The sequence below is a fragment of the Phoca vitulina genome, unplaced genomic scaffold (assembly GCF_004348235.1).
Source record: "Phoca vitulina isolate PV1807 unplaced genomic scaffold, GSC_HSeal_1.0 scaffold100, whole genome shotgun sequence".
Lineage (NCBI taxonomy): Eukaryota > Metazoa > Chordata > Mammalia > Carnivora > Phocidae > Phoca > Phoca vitulina.
The window spans coordinates 2,262,700-2,281,704 of record NW_022589803.1 but is presented as its reverse complement, the minus strand read 5'-3'; the positions used below and the strand labels follow the sequence as shown (position 1 = coordinate 2,281,704).

The 19,005-nt window shown below is 60.6% G+C and overlaps 1 protein-coding gene across 1 annotated transcript; it reads right to left on the bottom strand.

The window, feature by feature from the left end:
• Nucleotides 1–6,692: 6,692 nt before the first annotated feature.
• Nucleotides 6,693–18,705, bottom strand: SCARF2 (scavenger receptor class F member 2). Its single transcript, XM_032397641.1, has 11 exons — nucleotides 18,536–18,705; nucleotides 13,502–13,560; nucleotides 13,291–13,392; nucleotides 12,579–13,098; nucleotides 12,237–12,455; nucleotides 11,962–12,090; nucleotides 11,243–11,346; nucleotides 11,045–11,162; nucleotides 10,709–10,824; nucleotides 9,330–9,482; nucleotides 6,693–8,505 (listed from the first exon to the last, which is right to left on the bottom strand). The coding sequence occupies exons 1-11, from the start codon at nucleotides 18,703–18,705 to the stop codon at nucleotides 7,598–7,600; spliced, it is 2,598 nt and encodes an 865-aa protein (XP_032253532.1). The 3' UTR covers nucleotides 6,693–7,597.
• Nucleotides 18,706–19,005: the final 300 nt, after the last annotated feature.

Sequence of the window (19,005 nt, the reverse complement as noted above, 5' to 3'; positions counted from 1 at the left end):
AAAAAAAAAAAAAAACCAAAAAGAGTCCAGCTCAGCGTCCGACTCTTGGTTTTTGCTCAGGTCGTGACCTCAGGGCTCAGTGCAGTCTGCTTGAGATTCTCTCTCCCTTGCCCTCTGCCCCTCCAGCTCATGCTCTCTCTCTCTCTCTAAAATAAATAAATAGTGGGCACCTGGGTGGCTCAGTTGTTAAGCGTCTGCCTTCGGCTCAGGTCATGATCCCAGGGTCCTGGGATCGAGTCCCGCATCGGGCTCCCTGCTCTGCGGAAGCCTGCTTCTCCCTCTCCCACTCCCCCTGCTTGTGTTCCTGCTCTCGCTATGTCTCTCTCTGTCAAAAAAATAAATAAAATCTTTTAAAAAAATAAATAAATAAAATAAAATAAATAAATAGTGGCGCCTGGGTGGCTCAGGTGGTTAAGCGTCTGCCTTCTGCCTTCAGCTCAGGTCGTGATCTCAGGGTCCTGGGATCGAGCCACACATCTGGCTCCCTGCTCAGCGGGGAGTCTGCTTCTCCCTCTCCTCCCCACTTGTGCTCTCTCTTGCTATCTCTATCACTATCTGTCTCTCTCTCAAATAAATAAATAAAATCTTTTTATAAATAAATAAATAAATCTTTAAAAAAGAGTGAGCCCTAATGTAAATTATGGTCTCTGGGTGTCAATGTAGGTCTAGCATTGTAACAGATGTCCTGCTTAGTGGGGGATCTTGATAGTGGGGGAGGCTGGGCGGGCAGGGAATATATGGGAAATCTCTGTACCTTCTGCTCAATTTTGCTGTGAACCTAAAACTGCTCTAAAAAATAAAGTCTATTTTTAAAAGAAAGCAAATCAAGGTATAAGGGGAAAACCTCTGAAAAAATTGACCAAGAAAATATTAACTTTAACCTATTATGGTATAAAGCAAACTGGAGGACTAAGTTTGTGCTTTGTCTTTCTATTAAACCATATTCTGTCACTTAGCTCTGATCTTGGTCTTGGAAGGCCAAAATGCTGAACATCTGATTCAACGTAATTTCTGGCATCCTTGAATTCCTGACTGAATGAAAGTTCCGTGACTGTAAGAAATTATCATTAACTCTAATCAGCTGAACTCTGACGATAATACTCTAAGGCAAATGAATTGGTGCTTTTTTTTTTTTTTTTTTTTTGTTTAATACCTACATATTCACAAATAGATAAACATTAAAGTTTTAATTCGAAGTGGAATAGGGGTACCTGGCTGGCTCAGTCAGTGGAGCGTGTGACTCTTGATCTCGGGGCTGTGTGTTCGAGCCCCACGTGGGGTGTGATTACTTAAAAAATTTTTTAAATCTTTTTTAAAAATGAAGTGGAATAAAAAAGCCACTGGAGGGCGCCTGGGTGGCTCAGTCTGTTAAGCATCCCCCTTCTGCTCAGGTCATGATCCCAGGTTCCTGGGATCGAGTCTGCATCGGGCTCCCTGCTCAGTGGGGAGCCTGCTTCTCCCTCTACCTCTGCCTCTCCCCACTGCTTGTAATCTCTCTCTCTCTCTCTTTCTGTGTGTGTCTCTCTCTCGCAAAAATAAATAAAATCTTCTTTAAAAAATCACCCCCACGTTTAAAAATAAATTAATTAAAAAATAGCCACTGGAATGTCTCATGTGGGGGTGTGTGTATGCTGTGGGCGCCTTTGGGATGACCACATCCCCATCAGCGGCCTCCTCTGTTTCCCACTGCAATCACCACCCAACGACAGACACAGACCCATGACTTCCTGACCAATAGCTGTCTCTGGGTCCCAGTGTTCAGCTCAAGGTCATTACCAACCCACTGAGGCCCTTGACCTGCCTCTAACCAACTTCCTTTTCTCTTTCTTTCTTTTTTTTTTTTTTTTTTTTTGGTTGTTGGGTTGAAATATACATAACATAAAATTTACTATCTTAAACCATTTTTAAAGGTACAGGTCAGTGGTATGAAATACATTGACATCATGGTGCAGCCATCAGCACTATCCATCATCAGAACTGTCTCCATCTTGTAAAACTGAAACTCTGGGAGCGCCTCGGTGGCTCAGTCGGTTAAGCATCCAACTCTTGGTTTCAGCTCAGGTCATGATCTCAGGGTCCTGGGATCGAGCCCTGCATCAGGCTCCCTGCTCAGCAGGGAGTCTGCTTCTCCCTCTCCCTCTGCCCCTCCCCCTCCTCGTGCTCTCTCTCTCTCTCTCTCTCTCTCTCTCAAATAAATAAATAAATATCAAAAAGAACCCTGGAACTCTGTCCCACAAAACAACTCCTTATTCTCCCCTCCCCCAGCCCCTGGCACCACCATATTCTTTCTATCTCTATGAATTTGACTACTCTTGGTGCCTCATATAAATGGAATCATACAGTAATTGTCTTTTTGTGATTGGCTTACTTCATTTCTTATAATGTCCTCAAGGTTCATCCATGTTGTAGCAGGTGTCAGAACTTCCGTTTTTAAAGCTGAACGATGTTCTGTTGTGTGTATGGAACACGTTTTGTTTATCCATTTATCCATCGACAGACATTCAGGTTGTTTCCACATATTAACTGTAGTGAAACTAACCAACTTCTTGACTAAACCAGGTGACCTCAGCCCTGCAACGGGACTCATCCTACATTGATATCGCCCGAAGATGGACTGTCCCTGATGATGACCCCAGGTGCCCCATCCATGCCCCACTGTGCCCCATCCACCTAGATGCTCTTCCTCCCTGCCCCCCCCCTTGGGCCCTGACCTCCGCGACACCTTCACCTACTTTTCAGTTCTCGCTCTGCCCCCAGGCCTCTGCTTACCTCATTCCACCCTGTACACCACAGCCCTCTCGGGAGGCACTGCCGAGCACGTGGGCGAACCTCACAAAAGCAACTAGCTGCCGCGTGTGTCACAAGCACCTGCTTGCTTACCTCTTCCTAGTGCAGCCTCTCTGACCACCCTTAAGAAAACCTTCAAGATGGGCGCCTGGGTGGCTCAGTTGTTAAGCATCTGCCTTCAGCTCAGGTCATGATCCCAGGGTCCTGGGATCGAGTCCCACATCGGGCTCCCTGCTCTGCGGGAAGCCTGCTTCTCCCTCTCCCACTCCCCCTGCTTGTGTTCCTGCTCTCGCTATGTCTCTGTCAAAAAAATAAATAAAATCTTAAAAAAAAAAAAAAAAGAAAACCTTCAAGACAACTCTTTCCATCTACTGTTGGCCACGTCTCTAAACCATCTTCCCAGCGGGTACAAATTCTTAATTGATTTAAGCTCAAAACAAATAGACAAATGGAAAAGAGTAACAGAAACAAAACCAACTGGTCAGACCATGAAACCAAAAGAATCTGGCACCAAAAATCAATGAAGTCCTCAAAAAGAATCAAAATCAAATTCTTGGCATGCTTGGCAATGACCCCGAGCCCAGAGAGCACAGGACCAGAGCAGGAGTCCCTGTGGGGCCCGGACTGCTAGTCAGCGGTGGCATATGAGGGATCCTAAGGTCGGTCCAGTCCACACCAGTCAGGGAACCAGAACCTCGGGGTGGAGAATGGCTCAGACCATGAGGGGGACGATTTCATTCAGGCTACAGCAACAAGAAGAAAGTTCTCTGGTGAGGAATGTCCACGTGGAAAGGACGGGGCTTGGATTTTTCTAGATGCAGGTAGACAAGGGAGTCATGAGGAAGAGTGGAGCGGGTTTTGCATGTATGAGGGCAAAGTGGTCTTTTAGAAAGTTAACCATTTCTCGGAGCCCAGAAGGATGGGATTTCTCAACCTTCAGTGCTTTTCTGGAGCACAGGGTTCAGATAAATTTTGTCAACCTGTCCTGATGTTCTGTGTGTCTGGTTGTGTGCTTGTGTGTTTGCGGGGCGTGAGCAGGTCTCATCTCTGTGTTTCTAGAGGAGTGTGTTTGCGTGTGCGTGCGTGTGTGTGTGTGTGTGTTAGCGTGAGCGGCTGCCTCGGCATCTAGTTGCCCGGCTTTAGAGGCTCTCTGTCTATTCCTGTGTGTCTGTTTGTGTGTATTTCTTGGTGTGTCTACCTCCGTGTTTGCCGTGTCAAGTGATGTCTGTGTTTATAAGGTGTACGTCTCATTGGTTCTGTGCATCTGGTGGAATGTGTGTGTGTTGCAATTTGTGCGTATGTTACCATGTCTCTGTCTGGTGGCGTGTGTGTGTCTTGGTGTGAGTCCCCGTGGGCATCTCTGAGGGAGGTGTATGCGATTGCGGAGTGAGTGTCTCTTGGTGCTTCTGTGGGTCTGGCGGTGTGCGTGTTGTGAGGCGTGTGTCTCTCTCAATGCTTCTGTAAGTTGGTGGCGGGTGTTTTTGCCTTGCAGGGTTGTGTGTCCTGTGGTTTCTCTGTGGGCCAGGATGTGTGTGTGAGCTGCAGGGAGTCTCTGTCTCGGCGCTCCTGGGGCTAGTGGTGTAGATTGTGGAATGAGTCTCTTTCTGCCTCTGTGTCGGCTGGATTTCATGTGTGTGACTTCCAGGGTGAGTGTGCTTCCCCGTCTTCCTGTGGGCTCGCTCTGTGTGTGTGTGTGTGTGTGTGTATGTGTGTGTGTACCAGCAGATGAATGTCTCTCTGTTTCTTTGGGTCTTGTTGTACGTGTGTGTATGTCACAGCGTGTGTGTGTGTGTCTCTGTGTGTGTCTGATGGAGTGTGTGTCGCTCCAGGCGATGGTCTTTGTGCGTGTGTGGAGCTCCGTCTGGGTGACGTGGGCGTGGAGCTCTCTCTGTGTGCCATGTGCGTGGCAGCACGTGTGGTGTAGGATGATGGTCTCCATGTTTCTGTGTGTGGCGGGGTGCGTGTGTGGAGCCCCGTCTCTCTGTGATGTGAGCTGCGTCCCCATTTGAAACCCAGCCTGGCTCAGGCCTTCTCCAGACCCACATTCCTCCCGCTCCTTTGTGCTCTGTGCTACAAAAAATATTTGCGTTTTCCACGACTCATAATTTTTCCTCCTCAATCGCTACCAGATGTGGGTCCTGTGGTCCCCGTCCCCATGGCAACGGAGGTTCCAGCAGCCGCGGTTCCCTTCTGTGGCGCCTTCCCTGGAAGCTGGCACTGCCGCGGGCCGAGGGGGGGGGGCGGGAGGAAGCGGCTGTCGGGCGGGGGCGGGGTTGTTGAGGGTCCTGGCAGCTCCCTCCCCAGGGGGCTACCCGGATTATCCTGGGGGGTTTCTTGGCCTGGTTCCTGGAGGCCACAGCATCCTGCCCGCAGTGGGGGCCGGCGGCAGAGGCTGGCTGCTGGAAGTACGGGAGGTGCCCCTGCTCTGTGAGGCACCCACTCCGAGGGGATCCCGAAGGTCAAGGTCTTGGGCACCTGGAGGGTTCCCAGGGCAGGGAGATCAGGGGCCCCAGGAAAGGTCCCGTCTATGTGACCACTCTGGTTGCCCCACACCGTGCTGACCCAGACTGCGGGGACAGGGAGAGCTAGAGCTAAGGTGTGGGGGTCAGGGAGGGTCAATGTGGGCCTCCCTGGGGGTGGGGGGTGCAGAGCAAGACTGTCGCCTCAACCACCGCACTGCCCTCCCCCACCCCCCTCAGTCACTCCCCTGCCTTTGCTGGGCCCAGCTGGGCATCTGCCCCTCCTGGCCATCTTCAAGCCTGCGTTCTCAACCCCAGCAGCCAGCAGGGCCTGGTGCCCGAAAGCATCAGAGGCGACCAGCCACAGAGCCACGGCTGGGAGGGTGCCCTGCTGGCCAGAGGGAAGCCTGCATTCCACATGCTCCTGACCAGGCCAAATGCCAGGACTATGTCCACGAAAGCCACATCAGATGTCCCGCCCACTGCATGAGGCCATCTCCACTCAGGTGCTAAGCCCCTGTATGGGTCACTGAAGTTGACCTCAATGTGATCCCTGAGCTGCCGGCGTTGGTCAGACCCTATGCTACGCTGGGAGCTGCAGGAAGGTCGGAGGGCGGGGGGGGCTCTGGGGAGATGATTGGAGGATCTTGGCAGAATCTCCCGATCAAAATTGCTGGGCATCAAAATGGAAAGAGACCTGCTGGGCAGAGGCACGGGGATGGGAGAAACCCAGAGGGACAGAGGCCAGTGGGTACCCTAGAACTTAAGGCTTTGTAGCCCAGGCAGGTCACTGGGGAGGCCTGCCTACGGCCAGAAGCAGTGAAGATGCTGCGGCTCGGGGGGGGGGGGGGGGGGGCGAAGGAGGCGCGGGGGGGGGGGGGGGCGGGGAGGGGGTGGGGGGGGGGGGGCCGTAAATGGTCACAGATAGAAGTCTGGGCCAGAGCAGGGACCGCCTGCGAGGCCAGCCAGGGCTCTGGGCCAGGCACGCTCCCTTCCCTCTCCCCCGCCTCCCTCAGCTTGGTGGGGAGGGCGGGTGAGAGTTTCCGGCTGAGGACAAGGAGCCCATTGAGGCAGACAGCAGGGCTCTGTGCAGGGCCAGACCATCTTGTTTGTGCCTGACGAGGCCTGGCTGGAGCTGTGCCTGTGGCCCACTGCCCCCTGGCCCCAGCCTCTGACCTGCCCCAGCCACACCAAACAGCTCGGAACCCCCAAGTGTAACAGCAGTGGCCGGTGGGAGAAGCACAGTTCAGAAGCAGCCCCAGGCGCAAACTCCCTGTAGCCAAGGGACTCCGCCTTATCTGTTCTGGTCCATCGTTCATCCTAGGCTTCCAGGCGAGAATGGGGTGGGCCAAGGTGGGTGCCCAATAAACTTGATAAATAAATGATGGGCCGATGGACACCACCCACTTCCAACTTGGTCCCAAGAAACCCACACCTGGGCTTCCAGGCTCCGCTTAGGTAGAGGAATCTTGCGCATGCGTGCTGGCTGGAAGAGGTCACACGAATTCTTTGAGGGAAGATCCTTGCACGAGGAAGCGCAGATAGGAAGCAAGCAAAGCACAGGAGGAAAAAAAGGCACTTTATTAAGAAAGCTTTGGCCAAGCCCCTGCCGGGAGGAGCCCATCCTGGGGCACCCGGATGGGGTGGGAGCAGCCCTGCCGGGGGCCTATAAATACATCTCCTCGGACCACTGGAGTCGCCCCTCGGATTCCCGCGGCATGTGGGGTGGGGGGGGCCATCAAAACCAGCTCGACAGCTGAGGGGCCAGGGCTAGGGAGGCTGGGGCTGGGGGGCGCAGAGAGGGGAAGTAGGGAGGGGGGACAGGCCGGGCCCAGGGGACGCTGAGCCCCCTGAGGAGCAGAGACCAGCCCTCCTCCCCAGGCTCCAGTCAACCAGATGCCCTCGGCCTGGCCAGTGGAAGTAGCCTTCGGCTACCGTCAAGGAAAAAGGCCTCTAGCCAGAGGCGCCAGGCCCTGGCCAATGAGAGGCAGCCGAGACTGAAGTGCTTCTGGCCTCAACCAATGAGAGGGTACCCCAGCCCAGTGCACTCTGGGCCAGTAAGAGGTGGTCTCTCGGCCTTTGAGACCCTGGCTGGTCGGAGCCCTCGGCCAATGGGAAGGGAGTCGCCTACTAAGCGCCTGTCAGGCCTCGACCAATGGAATGGGGTCTTCCCGCCCGCCGGAGCCTGAGCCAATGAGACGCAGCCTCCCGCCCGGCTGCTCCGGGCCGAGGTCCCGGGAGGCCGCCGTGGCCTGGCCGCCGCGGGGCACGTCGGGCGGGCGCGGAACGCGGGGTGGCAAGCAGCGCTGCTAAGCCTGGGGAACCTGCGGGCACGGCCGGGCCACCACCTGCTACAGGGTGGGCGCGCCCGCCCTGCCCAGCTCGCCCGCCGCTTCCCGGCTCTTCTTGCGCGGCGGCTTCTGGATGGGGGTCTTCTTCCGGGGGGTGTCAGGCGCGGGCGCGCCGGCCGCCACCTTCTCGGGCCCCGGGGCCTCTGGCGCAGGGGACGCGCGGGCCGGCGAGGCGGGCAGCACCGAGCGCTTGGCCTTCTGCGGCGGCGCCGGCTTCTCTCGCGGGCCCTGCGCGCCCGGAGCCCCTTCGGCGCGGCCCAGGCTGCGAGTCTTGTCGCGCAGCTCCGCGGCCAGCATGGAGGCGGCCTCGGGCGCGCTGCGCGGGGGACCGCCAGCGTCCGTGGGCTCCGAGAGGCCGGGGCCGCGACCCCGCGCCCGAGCCCTAGGCGGCGAGGGGGCGGCGAAGGCTGGCCCCTCCTCCGCCAGCCCCGGGGGCCGAGGCGTCGGGTCGCGGGCGCGGGGGCTGCCGGGCTCATCCGGCCGCGCCGACGTGTCGCTGGGCGTCCGTTTCCTCTTGCTGGGACTGGGCGCGGCCTCGGGTCCCGAGAGTGGCGGTGAGGGCGCACCGGCAGCGGCAGCGGCACCGTGCTTGCCGTGGATCCAGGACACCTTGGGCTTGGTGGCAGGGTCGGGTGGAGGCGGCTTCCTGCGCTCGGGAGATGGCGAAAGCGACAGGCCCCCAGCCTCGCCCCGGGCCCGGGCCGGCCGGGCCTCGCGCCGGGCCACGCGCGCATACAGCGCCCCGCCGGGCCCCTCCACGCTAGACGCCGACCGCTCGCTGTCAGAGGACGCGGGGAGGGGCGTCGCCTCCTCTGTGGACGCCGGCGTGGTCACCGGTGGGGGGGATGACGCCAGCGCCTCGGTAGGGGCGGTGGGGGGCTCCGAGTCCCGGCTCTCGGTTGCGGTCTCTGACAAGGGAAGAAGAACTGACGGTCACGGCCTCCACAGGGAGCTCGGCCGTCTAGCCTTCAGGCAAAACCCTCACCTTCCTCCTCCTCTTCCCCGCCCCAGGTGATGCTCAGTCGCCCTGGCATCTAGACACGCCTGGAGAAATCACAACACCAACCACAAACTTAGTTCTGAGCCTCCAGGTTGTGCTGCCGAGTGCTGGGGGGAGAGGGGCAACATTCCTGGGGCTCAAGCCCCAACCTTGGCCTGGCCTTGCACCCCTCCTCCACCACATCCCCAACCTGGGGCGCCACATCATCAAATATGACCTTGGAACACCTCCAAGGGGATTCATTATTCCTCATTAAGAGATAAGGCTTCTAAGGCTCAGAGAGGTTAGTCACCTCCCCAAGGTCACCCAGGGGGATAGCCAGGGCACGAGAGAGGCCAAGGCCAGAAAACCAGCCAGTCAGGCTCCTTCCAGATGTCTGTGGGCCAAAACTTTAGGCAAAAGTGTGCCCCATACCCTGTAGGCCATTGGCTCCTATCTCCTCTGCCATTTCCTACCCAGGCTCAGAACCTTCCCTATGAATGGGCTCCCCAGTAAGTGAATCTGGGCTGTGGCTAGAGACCAGAGAGCCCACCCACCTCCCCAGATCCTACCCCAGTCCAGCGCTGAGCAGCACAGAACCCCACTCTGTAGCCTCAGCTCTGTGTCCAACTCCCAGTTAAGAGCATCACCACACCCTCCTTCCCCATGCTGTCTGTCCCAAGGAGCCCGGAGATCTTTTCAGCTGCAACATTTCATTTGCCTGGAGGGAGGCCCAAGCAGAGCCCTACTCACCCTCGTGGGGTACGCAGTACACGGGACCCTCATCAGTGGTGTCAAAGGAGGAGAAGGAGGCCCGGGAGGACCATGATGGTGAGGGCTGCTCCAACCCCGACGGTGGCTCCAGGAAGCTACAGTTGAGTGTGTTATCCAGGTCGTGATGGGCCACTGGGGAAGGAGGGAGGCACAGCTGCCAGGGGCCCCCACCCTGCCCTGGCCTGTGCCCTCACTAGCCCTCTTGCAACAAATGGTGGAGTAACCAAGACCAGCCCTACCCTAAGACTGTGGATAGAACAGGCAATTCAACAGGCAGAGTGACACTAGACCAGGACAGGAGAATGGGTAGAGGTGAGCTGGTAAAAAGAGAGAAGGGGGAACAACGTGGTCAAAGATGCAAGGCTAGTGTGTGCAGCCAGGAAGCTGAACAAGGATGGGCTGAAGTGTTGGAAAAAGAGGGCCAGAGAGAACCCCTGGCTGGGACAGGCCATCAGGGCCTCCAAGCCATGTTCAGACCCTGCCTTGTGGGACCCAAGGACCCAGAGCCACCTCTGCTGAGTGGGCCAAGGGGTTTTCTCAGCTGTTTCCATCTTTTTTTTTTAAGATTTTATTTATTTATATATTTGTTTGTTCGTTTATTTATTTATTTATTTATTTGACAGAGAGCGATTACAGGCAGGGAGAGCAGCAGGCAGAGGCAGAGGGAGAAGCAGGCTCCCCGCTGAGCAGAGAGCCCAATGATCCCAGGACCCCAGGATCATGACCTGAGCAGAAGACAGACGCTTCACTGACTGAACCACCCAGGAGTCCCAGCTGTTTCCATCTTTACCTCCCAGGAGATGAGTCTCCCCCTCCCCTTCATCGTCAGAAACAAGTGGCAAAGAGGGAGAGTCCACTCCTGGTGTGGCTCAGTGCAGACAGACAGACAGAAGCACCTCCCTCCCAACTGCAGTCCTGACTAGGGTGGGGGAGCCATGGAACCAGCCTTCCCACCTTCCAGAAAGGACCCAGAGCACTTCAGGCGGGTGTGGGGCGCTCCTTGTAGCAGGGTTTCCATGCACAGGTCCGACCTACCACCCCCACCCCCCCACCCCCGCCAGCCCGCGTTCACCTGCAGCTACCCAACAGGACTTAACAGTGCACTCCTACAGATCGTAGGGGTCCTGCCCACTGCGATGTCTACACACCGCAGATGCAATCACTCCCACTCACCGAAACAGGGCCCAAACCTCCCACACCGGCCTGCACACCTAGGACTCCTGCCTTCCTCCCCGGGCTCGCGGGTATCAGAAGCCCCTCTTTGCGTCCCTGCCCAGCCCACCCACATCAACACTCAAGGCCCCGTATGTCCTGCATCGGGAGGTGTTCCCCCAGAGACCCCGTGCCGATATCCTTACCTACGACCTTGGGCAGCTTCTGCCTCCGGAGCGGGATCCGGGGCAGCTTCATGCTGATGCGGCTGAAGCGACCGCACAATCGCTGCGGCGCCTTCTTCCTCCCGAGCGTGAGCTCCCTGCGGGGGCGGGGCCTGAGTAAAGGGGCGGGGCCTGGATGGGACAGTTGGATCTCGGCGGGAGCCCTGACTCAGGAAGGGCGGGGCCTGAGCTAAAGATAGGCAGTGCCACACCCCGGGGCGGGGCGGGGCCCGGGGCCCGGGGGCCGGGGTAGGGCGCGCGGCGCTACCGACAGGGTGCGGCCCGCGCCCAGGAGAGCCGGCCGGCGTCGGGCCTCACCGGCGCGCCGGGTCCTTGCCGCGGCAGGCGCAGCAGCAGCCGAGCAGCGAGAGCAGCAGGCCGAGGAGCAGCGCAAGCAACGCACCCGCGCCCATCACGCCCTTGCGCTGGTTCGTCTCTGTGGGAAGGCACCGGAGTCAGCGCGGGTGCCGGCACCCCTGGCATCCCCCTCAACAGGCCTAACCCTCAACGACTCACCCAGGCGGCAGGCACCAGTGACCGGGTCGCACGAGTCCTCGTGGCAGCTGCAGGCCTGGGCGCAGTCCACCCCGTGGAGCCCAGGCGGGCACGTCAGGTTACAGCTGCGGGGGCACGGGGTCAGGGAGGGCCACAGCAGCCCTCCGTGATGCCCCTCGCCCTCACCCCTGCCGCCAGCTAGCCGCGGTCCCGGAGCCGGGTTCTCTATCTCCATGCTCTAGGGTTTGATGCCCACCACCACCGCCGGGCATACACTGGATGATGAGTGTTTCGGAAATGAATGTGTTGCACAACCAGCGGGATGGGATCTGGGGGACAGGGCCTGTGGTCGCTCGGCCTCAGTGTCCACTTCTGGGGCTGACTCTTGGGTGGGTGAAAAGAGGGGCTGCCAGACCACTCATGGCTGTAAGTGGAGTTCTCTGCTCTCTCTGCACTAGCTCGGGGTCACCTCAACCCTGCAGTCCCCAGAAGCCCACTGACCACAGGCGGAACTGGTTGCCAGATCCCGCTCTGAGCGCCGGCTCCACACCACGGCAGGAAACTGCCCCCCCCCCCCCCAAAGAGCCTGACAGCACTCCCTAGCTGCGGTAAGAGGACCTAGGCAGAAGGGCCGAGCCTGGGTCTCATCTATTCGGCCACCATTAGCAGCACCTGGGGTCTGGCTGGATCCCTGTGACATGTACGTATCCCCTAACCCCCTCTGGGTCTCCGGCACTCACTGGGGCCCGTGGACGCCGGGGCTGCACAGGCAACGCCCCGACTGGAAGTCGCAGTGGCCGCTGCCGCAGTCGGCGCACACAAACGCACAGTCCTCGCCGTAAGTGCCATTGCTGCACTTGGTCTCGCACCTCGGAACGCGGGGGAGAGGGAGTCAGCGGAAATGCGAGCAAACGAACCCGAAGCCCATAGTGCCCTCCGCGGAGAGCATTCGGAGACTGGCGGGGCTAGGGGGCTGCGTGCCTGGGACACATTCGGGCATGGGCTGCTTGCTCACCGGTCGCCGATCCAGCCCGCGTTGCAGCGCGTGCACTTGCCAGTGACGTGGTTGCAGGCATGCCCGTCGCGGCAGGGCGGGCAGCGGTGGCCGCAGCCCTCGCCATAGAAGCCGGTGGCGCACGGCTGGTCGCACTTGGTGCCGTTCCAGCCGGGCTCGCAAGTCAGGCAGCGGCCCTCGGCCACCGTGCAAGGCTGCTGGCCTTTGCACTGGCCGCATCTGGGGAAGGGGCGGGAGGCTAGGCGGGGCCCAGAGCCGCCTCACCCGCCCCGCCCCACCCCCGTCCCCTTCGGCGCTCCGCCCCCCCCGCCCCTCCTCCCAGGTCAGGGGCCCCGCGCTTACCGGCGGCGGCAGCCCAGGCCGTAGAAGCCGGCAGGACACGGCTCCCGGCAGTACTTGCCCCGGTAGCCCGGCTCGCAGGCGCACGTGCCGTCCACAGGGTGGCAGCGGCCGCGAAAGCACTGGCAGTAGCGCTCGCAGCGCGCGCCAAACGTGCGCTCGCGGCACTGGCAGCGGCCGCTCTGTTGCTCGCACGGCGACGTGTTGCAGGCGCACTGATTGTTGCAGCTGCGGCCCCACCAGCCTGCCTGGCACAGGCACGCGCCCGTCTGTGGGTCGCAGCGCGACGTGGCGCTGCAGTAGCACGCGCTGGCGCACTGCGCGCCCCACCAGCCAGGCTCGCAGCGACACGCGCCGCTCCGCGGGTGGCACACGCCATGCTGGCACTGGCACGCATGCTCGCAGCGTGCGCCCCAGCGCCGCGCATGACACGTACACTGGCCCGTCACGTCTTCGCACTGCCCATGCGGGTGGCAGATACACAGCTCTTTGCAGTCGGGGCCCCAGAACTGGCGCGGGCACTCTGCAGGGGCGGGCAGAGAGGGTGTCAGGCCAGGGTGCTCGCGAGGGAGCCCGGATCCAGCCAGAACCTCCCCGCGTCCCGCCCTCCGCCTTTGGGGAACGTCCCCCATGCCGGATCCCGTTTCCGGATCAGACCCCTCCCCGGTCACGGGCCCTGCCCCACTGCCCAGCGCCCACCCGGATCCTCGCTCACTGGTGTCGCAGTTGGCACCGAAGTAGCCATGGCGGCAGCGGCACTCGCCCGGCCGCACGCACACTTCGTTCTCCGAGCACGTGGAGTTGCCTTCGCACACCGCTGCGGACGAGACGGGCCTGAGCTGCCGCCTGGCCTGCCCTGCCCCCGCACTATCCCCTCCTCTCCGTGTCCCTGCCCCCTGCCCAGGTCCCCAGGCTACCCCACTCACCGACCCCACACTCGTCGCCCTGCTGCCTCCAGCCGGCGCAACACGTGGGCTCCTGGGAGCTGCAGGCAGAGAAAGGGCTCCTGAGCCCGAGCCCCAAGCCCCGTCCTTGCTAGGGCTCCCAGCGACCTCCACCCTGCCCACAGGAGCTGCTTATGGAGGCCCTGCCGCATGCCAGGTACTGAGGTAAGTTCGGGAGACTGCCAGCAAATAAGACACAGACCCCAGCCCTGGAGCAGACACTGGGAGGCAGCAGAGGGCAGACCACCAAGGGATCAAACCCCCAAGAACTTGTCAGTCCCCTCCATGAGGGGTCTTCCCTCCCCGCCCCGCATCCCACCTAACTGCTCTGTGACACCACCCCTCCCCACCTAGGCCTGAGGAAAGAACCCCAGGGGTCCCAGAAGGAGCTGGTGAGAGGTCCTTGAGTCTCCGGGACCTGCTTCAAGTGGCATCGCTGGCGGCGGCGGGGGCCCGGCCAGATGGGTGTCAGGATCTTGATGTGACATGACCTGGACAGCAGGGACTGGTGGGGCCAGATGGGCACACCTGGATACCCAGGTGGCAGATGCGCAGCCTCTGACAGAGGTGTCCACTCAGTGGAGGGGCAGGGCGTACCCGGGGAGTCCTCCAGGACAGCAAGGAACGCAACACGTGAGGGGTCCAGAGCACCAGGGCAAGACTTGGGATGGAGGGAGGAGATACTAGAGCATCTATTTATGTGTTTTAAAAATCTTGTTTTAATTTTATTTGGTTTTACAAGGTACACGGTGTGACCTCAGTAGGAGGTAAATACCTTATGACTGTTGCATTTCAGGGTAGTGCAGCCTACCCAACCCTGGGCCCAAAAGTCTGCAGGCCCTGCCAGAGTGATGCATACCACCGGAGAGAGTGCGTGGGGGTTGAGATGGGGTGTGCCCACATTTGGGGAGCAAAGGAGCCTGAGAAGGAAGAGACACTCAGGCTGCAGGTTCTTGGGTCCCATCAGGCCTAGAACTTCGCCCAGATCTTAAAGGCACATAGCAGCCATTCATACTTCAGAGAAAAAGGAGTATACTCCTTCAGAAGGGTCTCATCCAGAACCAGGATGTGGTGTTGGAAGGAAGTTGGAATGAGGCCTGAGACCCTGGTGGGTAGAACTGGCTGGGAAGGGAAAAACTGCAGGTGCCCATATCATGCCCCTCAAAATGCCCCCCCAGCCATTCCCCAGCAGAGAGCATCACCACACCCTGGATGGGCCCCCACCCCACCCAAAGGGTTTGATTCTCCTTCAGGCCAAAGATGAGGAGATTTGGGAACAGGAACCATAAAATCCCGAACTGCAAGGGGTGGACCCAGCTTCTTTTCTACAAATGAAACAGGAAACCAGGCCTGAGAACACAAAGCAGGCTTGGCCCCCACCATTGTTTCCAGCTACCCAGCCCGGCCACACAACTCACAGGTGCCCACCTGCAGCCAGAGCCAGATCCTCCAGCCTATCACCCTCCTGCCCTTTCTGCCAGTTCGGAACCCAGGTCTCTGGGTGGACAGCCTCTGCAGGTGGCCCTGCTATAGGCGGCCTTGCCGGATGGCCAGCTGGGATGGCCCTGGAAGCCCTGACCACTTTCTGCCCTGCCCTGGCTGTGGTTGGGAGTCTGGTTTTAGGGCCACACAAAGCTGGATTTGATGCCTGTGACTTTGGGCACAGAACTTCACCTCTCTGACTTTCAGACTCCTTATTTGTAGAATGGGGACCAAGGGTCCGGAGGGAGTATTAAGAAAACCAAGATGTCTCCCAAGATGTCAAGCGTTTGGCAAGAACTCAGAGCTCAGCCAAGGCCATAGACTGCTCTCCAGCCCATGCTGTGCAGGTTCCAGGAAGCCCCTGAGTTCCCCTGGTCCTGCCTCCCGCCCCCAGCATGGCTGGCACCTCGGCCCCACCCAGCAGAGCTACCCCTGGCAGGATGGAGTGCACGTGGGTTCAGGACCATGAGGATGAGACTGTGGGTCAGCTGCCTTTCCTTCTGGGAGGGCTGACAGACGAGGCCAGGCTCGGGGCGGGGGGTGGGGGGCAAGCCCACCCTCTCCAGAGCTTACAAAAGTGAGATGAGGAGAAAAATGGCCTGGCGCAGGGGACAGTTCCCATACCTGAGCTCTAAGTTAGTGAGACCCTGGGGAGCCAGGCCACAGGCTGGGCCAGGCCCCTTAGCAAGCGGGCCTTGCCTCAGGCTGCCCCCTCTAGAGATCACTGTCATTGCAAACAAAACCGCCATGATTCAAACCGTGTGATCTTGAACCTGCCCATGCCAATGCAGCAAAGCAGCCGGGGAGAACTGCTCACTCACTGTGCCCAAGTCCACATTCTCTCTCCAATCCAGCCTGGAGGCTGCCTACCATACCACTTGGGATCCTATACTTCCCTGCTCTCCTCCTGCCCCCCCATACCCCTCCTCTGGTTTCTGCCCCCCTCCTTGGCTCTGTCATCTCCTCTCCTCTGTCCACTCCCTCAGGAAGCTCCCTGGGGCCCATCCAGCTGAGGTGCTGAAAATGCTCAGAGCCCTCCAGTGGGGCCCACCTCCCCAGACTGAACGCCGAGCCGCCCCCAAACAAAGCCTTCCCCATCTCAGGTAGTGCAGTCCTTCCAGGCTGGGAGCCCGAAACTCCAGAGGCATCGGCTCTGCAACGACTGAGACAGCACACACCCAATTCATGGAGAAACACGCCGCTCTACCTTCCAAACTGGATCTAGGAGGGGATGAGCCACTTCCTCCTCTGCCCCAGCCTTGTGAGAGCCACCCTCACTCCCCCTGGTTTCTCCTGACTTCCTAGCTGGTTCCTCCTTTTAACCTCCTGAGCCAAGTTCATCTGCCACTTGGCAGCCAAACCTGGTCAGATCCCAACCCTCCTCTGTGCAATGCCCCTGGGGGTTCCCATGGCCCTCAAAGAAAAAGCCCAGGTCCTCAGAGCAGTGGGCAGACCCGCTGTGGCCCGCCCACCCTCATTCTTTGGCCTCTCCTCCACCATCCCCCTCCCAGGCTCTGCCCAGCCCCGATGGCTCCTTTCTGTGCTTCCAGAAGCCCCTGGCACTTAGAGCCTTGCCCCCAGACACCAGAGGGCTCCACCTTCTCTCCTGCAGATCTCTGCCCACTCATCATCCCTCAGTGGGTGTCTCCAGATCACCCTAAAGGACACAGCACTGCCCAACTGAACACCTCCTCCCCAGCACTTGCTAGATGTCAGATGACTTGCTGTAAGTCTCTTCCACCGCCGGGACAGTGGTATTTGTCTCAGCCGCTGTATGGCTGCACCAGCCACAGGCCTGGCACACACAGTAGGTGCACGGGATTTTACTGGCTGTGTATGCTCCCCTCTTCCGGTTCTCCTACCTCTGGGGAAAAAGAACCCCCGGTGGAAGCCTTGGACCGGTAATGAAAGAGATGGCCCAGACCCTGGGTGGGCAGTGGCCAGAGGTGGCTGTCCTTCCCATAAACCAGCCCCACATATAATCGCAATCATCCCCTCTCCACTCCATGAGGGGGGTACCACCAACAACCCCATTTGACAGAGGCAGAGACACGCCCAGAGAGGTTAAGCGATTTGTCCTGGTCCGCACAGGTGGGGAGAAGTGGCACCAGGACCGGAAACCCAAACCCGGTGTCTGGGCTACTGAAACAGGCCGCCTCGTGGGGAGGTGCCCGGGCAACGGGACGCGGGAGCGAAAGGTTCAGGCTCCCGACAGCTCGAGCCTGCCACCGGAGCCCCCAGCACGGAGCCCCATCGGGGAAGGAGGGCTGAGGCGGAGAGAGGGCCGGCAGCGATCGCGCCCTCCCCCTCTCCAGGCACGGCCCCGCCCGCCACTGCCACTGCATTCCTGGGGCCGGGGAGGCCCGGGAGGCGGCGGCGGCGTCGATGTGAAGCAGATGGCGGGCCAGGCCGGCCCCCGCCCCGGAGGCGGGGCTCGCAGTGGGGAGGGGTCTGCGCGCCTCGGGATCCGAGCTCGGAAACCCCGCGCGGCCCCCTCGCAGCCCCTTGTCTGCGGCGACCGCCAAGCCCCCGGACGCGGCCTCCCAGGGCCCTGCGGCTCAGGGAGCCCCGACGGGACGCAGCCTGGGGCCCCGTGGCCGCCTCTCCAGCTTCCCGCCCGCCCGGCGCACTCCACCCCCCAACCGCCCCGGCTTGAGCCAAGGCACCCCCACACGCCGGCTCCTTGGCCCCGGGTGGAGATGCCCTTGACCTCGCTATGGCCCCTGACCGGCCGACCAAGTCCTCCGAACCCTGCGCCCACTCCTAGCGTCCTGTCCTACGCTACTTTTCCTCCGCGAAAGGTCTTCAGCCCGCCGCTCTCCGGCCAGGCCTGCCCACTGCCTGTCCCACGCTGGCTTCCCCAGCCGGCACCTCGTGGAGTCCCACGTCTGCGCGGCCCCTCCGAGCACCCAGTATCCCCACCCGGGAGTTCCATATCCGTCGGACCCCGGTGCACGTCATTGTCCTTTCGAATCCTGCTTCTGGTCCACTTGGAGCGCAGGCTCCTCAGTGCCCACCTCCATCACCACCCTCTTCCCACCCGCGCCAACTTCTAAGACACAAATCCCTCTTTCCGAGTCGCGCCAGCCTCAAGGTTCGCCGGCTCCCACCTCTCAGGAGCGCCGCTCCATCTCCACTCGACCCTCACCCTCCCTCCCGGCTCGAGCCACACTGGTGCCCGGGGCCTTTGCAAATGCCCTTCCATCGGCTTGGAATGCCCTTCCCCGACTTCTCCCTACGCCTTCGCAACCCAGCCCAAGCGTCCCTTTTTCTCGGTCTGAAATCTCAGACACGGTATGTCACCCCTCGGGACGCCCACTGCACTCCGTTCTCCCCTCCGCTGACTTCGCGTCTGGGGTAACCTCGGATGCACCGTCGTGGCCCGGCGCCCAGGCTCGGCCTGGAGAGGAGTCGGCGTCGGCGAGGGCGGCGGAAAGGACTAGAGCGGTTAGCTTAGGAAGGTCCCGGACGCCCCCTCCCCTCGGCCCCGAGCGTCCCCCTCGGCCCCCTCCCCCAGCCAGGCCGGGCTCCTACCCGGGCGCGCGGCACACGTTGCGGCCGCGCGGGTTCAGCTCCTGGGGCGCCGCGGGGCCGGGCAGCAGCCAGAGCAGCAGGAGCAGCAGCAACGGCAGCAGCGGCGACGGCGGCCCGCCGGCTCCCCGGCGCCGCGCCGGCCCGGCCCCCCGGGGCCCTGCGCCCTCCATGCGGCGCGGGGCAGGCGCGGGGCGGGCGCGGGTGCGGCCGCAGCGAGAGCGGCCGGAAGCGGAGTGCGCGGCCGGGCGGGGGGCGGCAGGAGGGGCGCCGGGCCGGGCAGGAAATTCCACATCGGCTCCCTGATCCCGGGCCAGCCGCGGCCGGCCAGGCGGCAGCGCCCGCCCCGCGCGCCAGACCCCACCCTCCGGCCGCGCCGCCGCCCCTCCGCGCGGCCCCCGCCCCCACGCGGCCGCTCGCAAACTTGGGGGCGAACTTGGAGGAGGCCCGCGGAGCGTTGGGAGAGGGCGGGG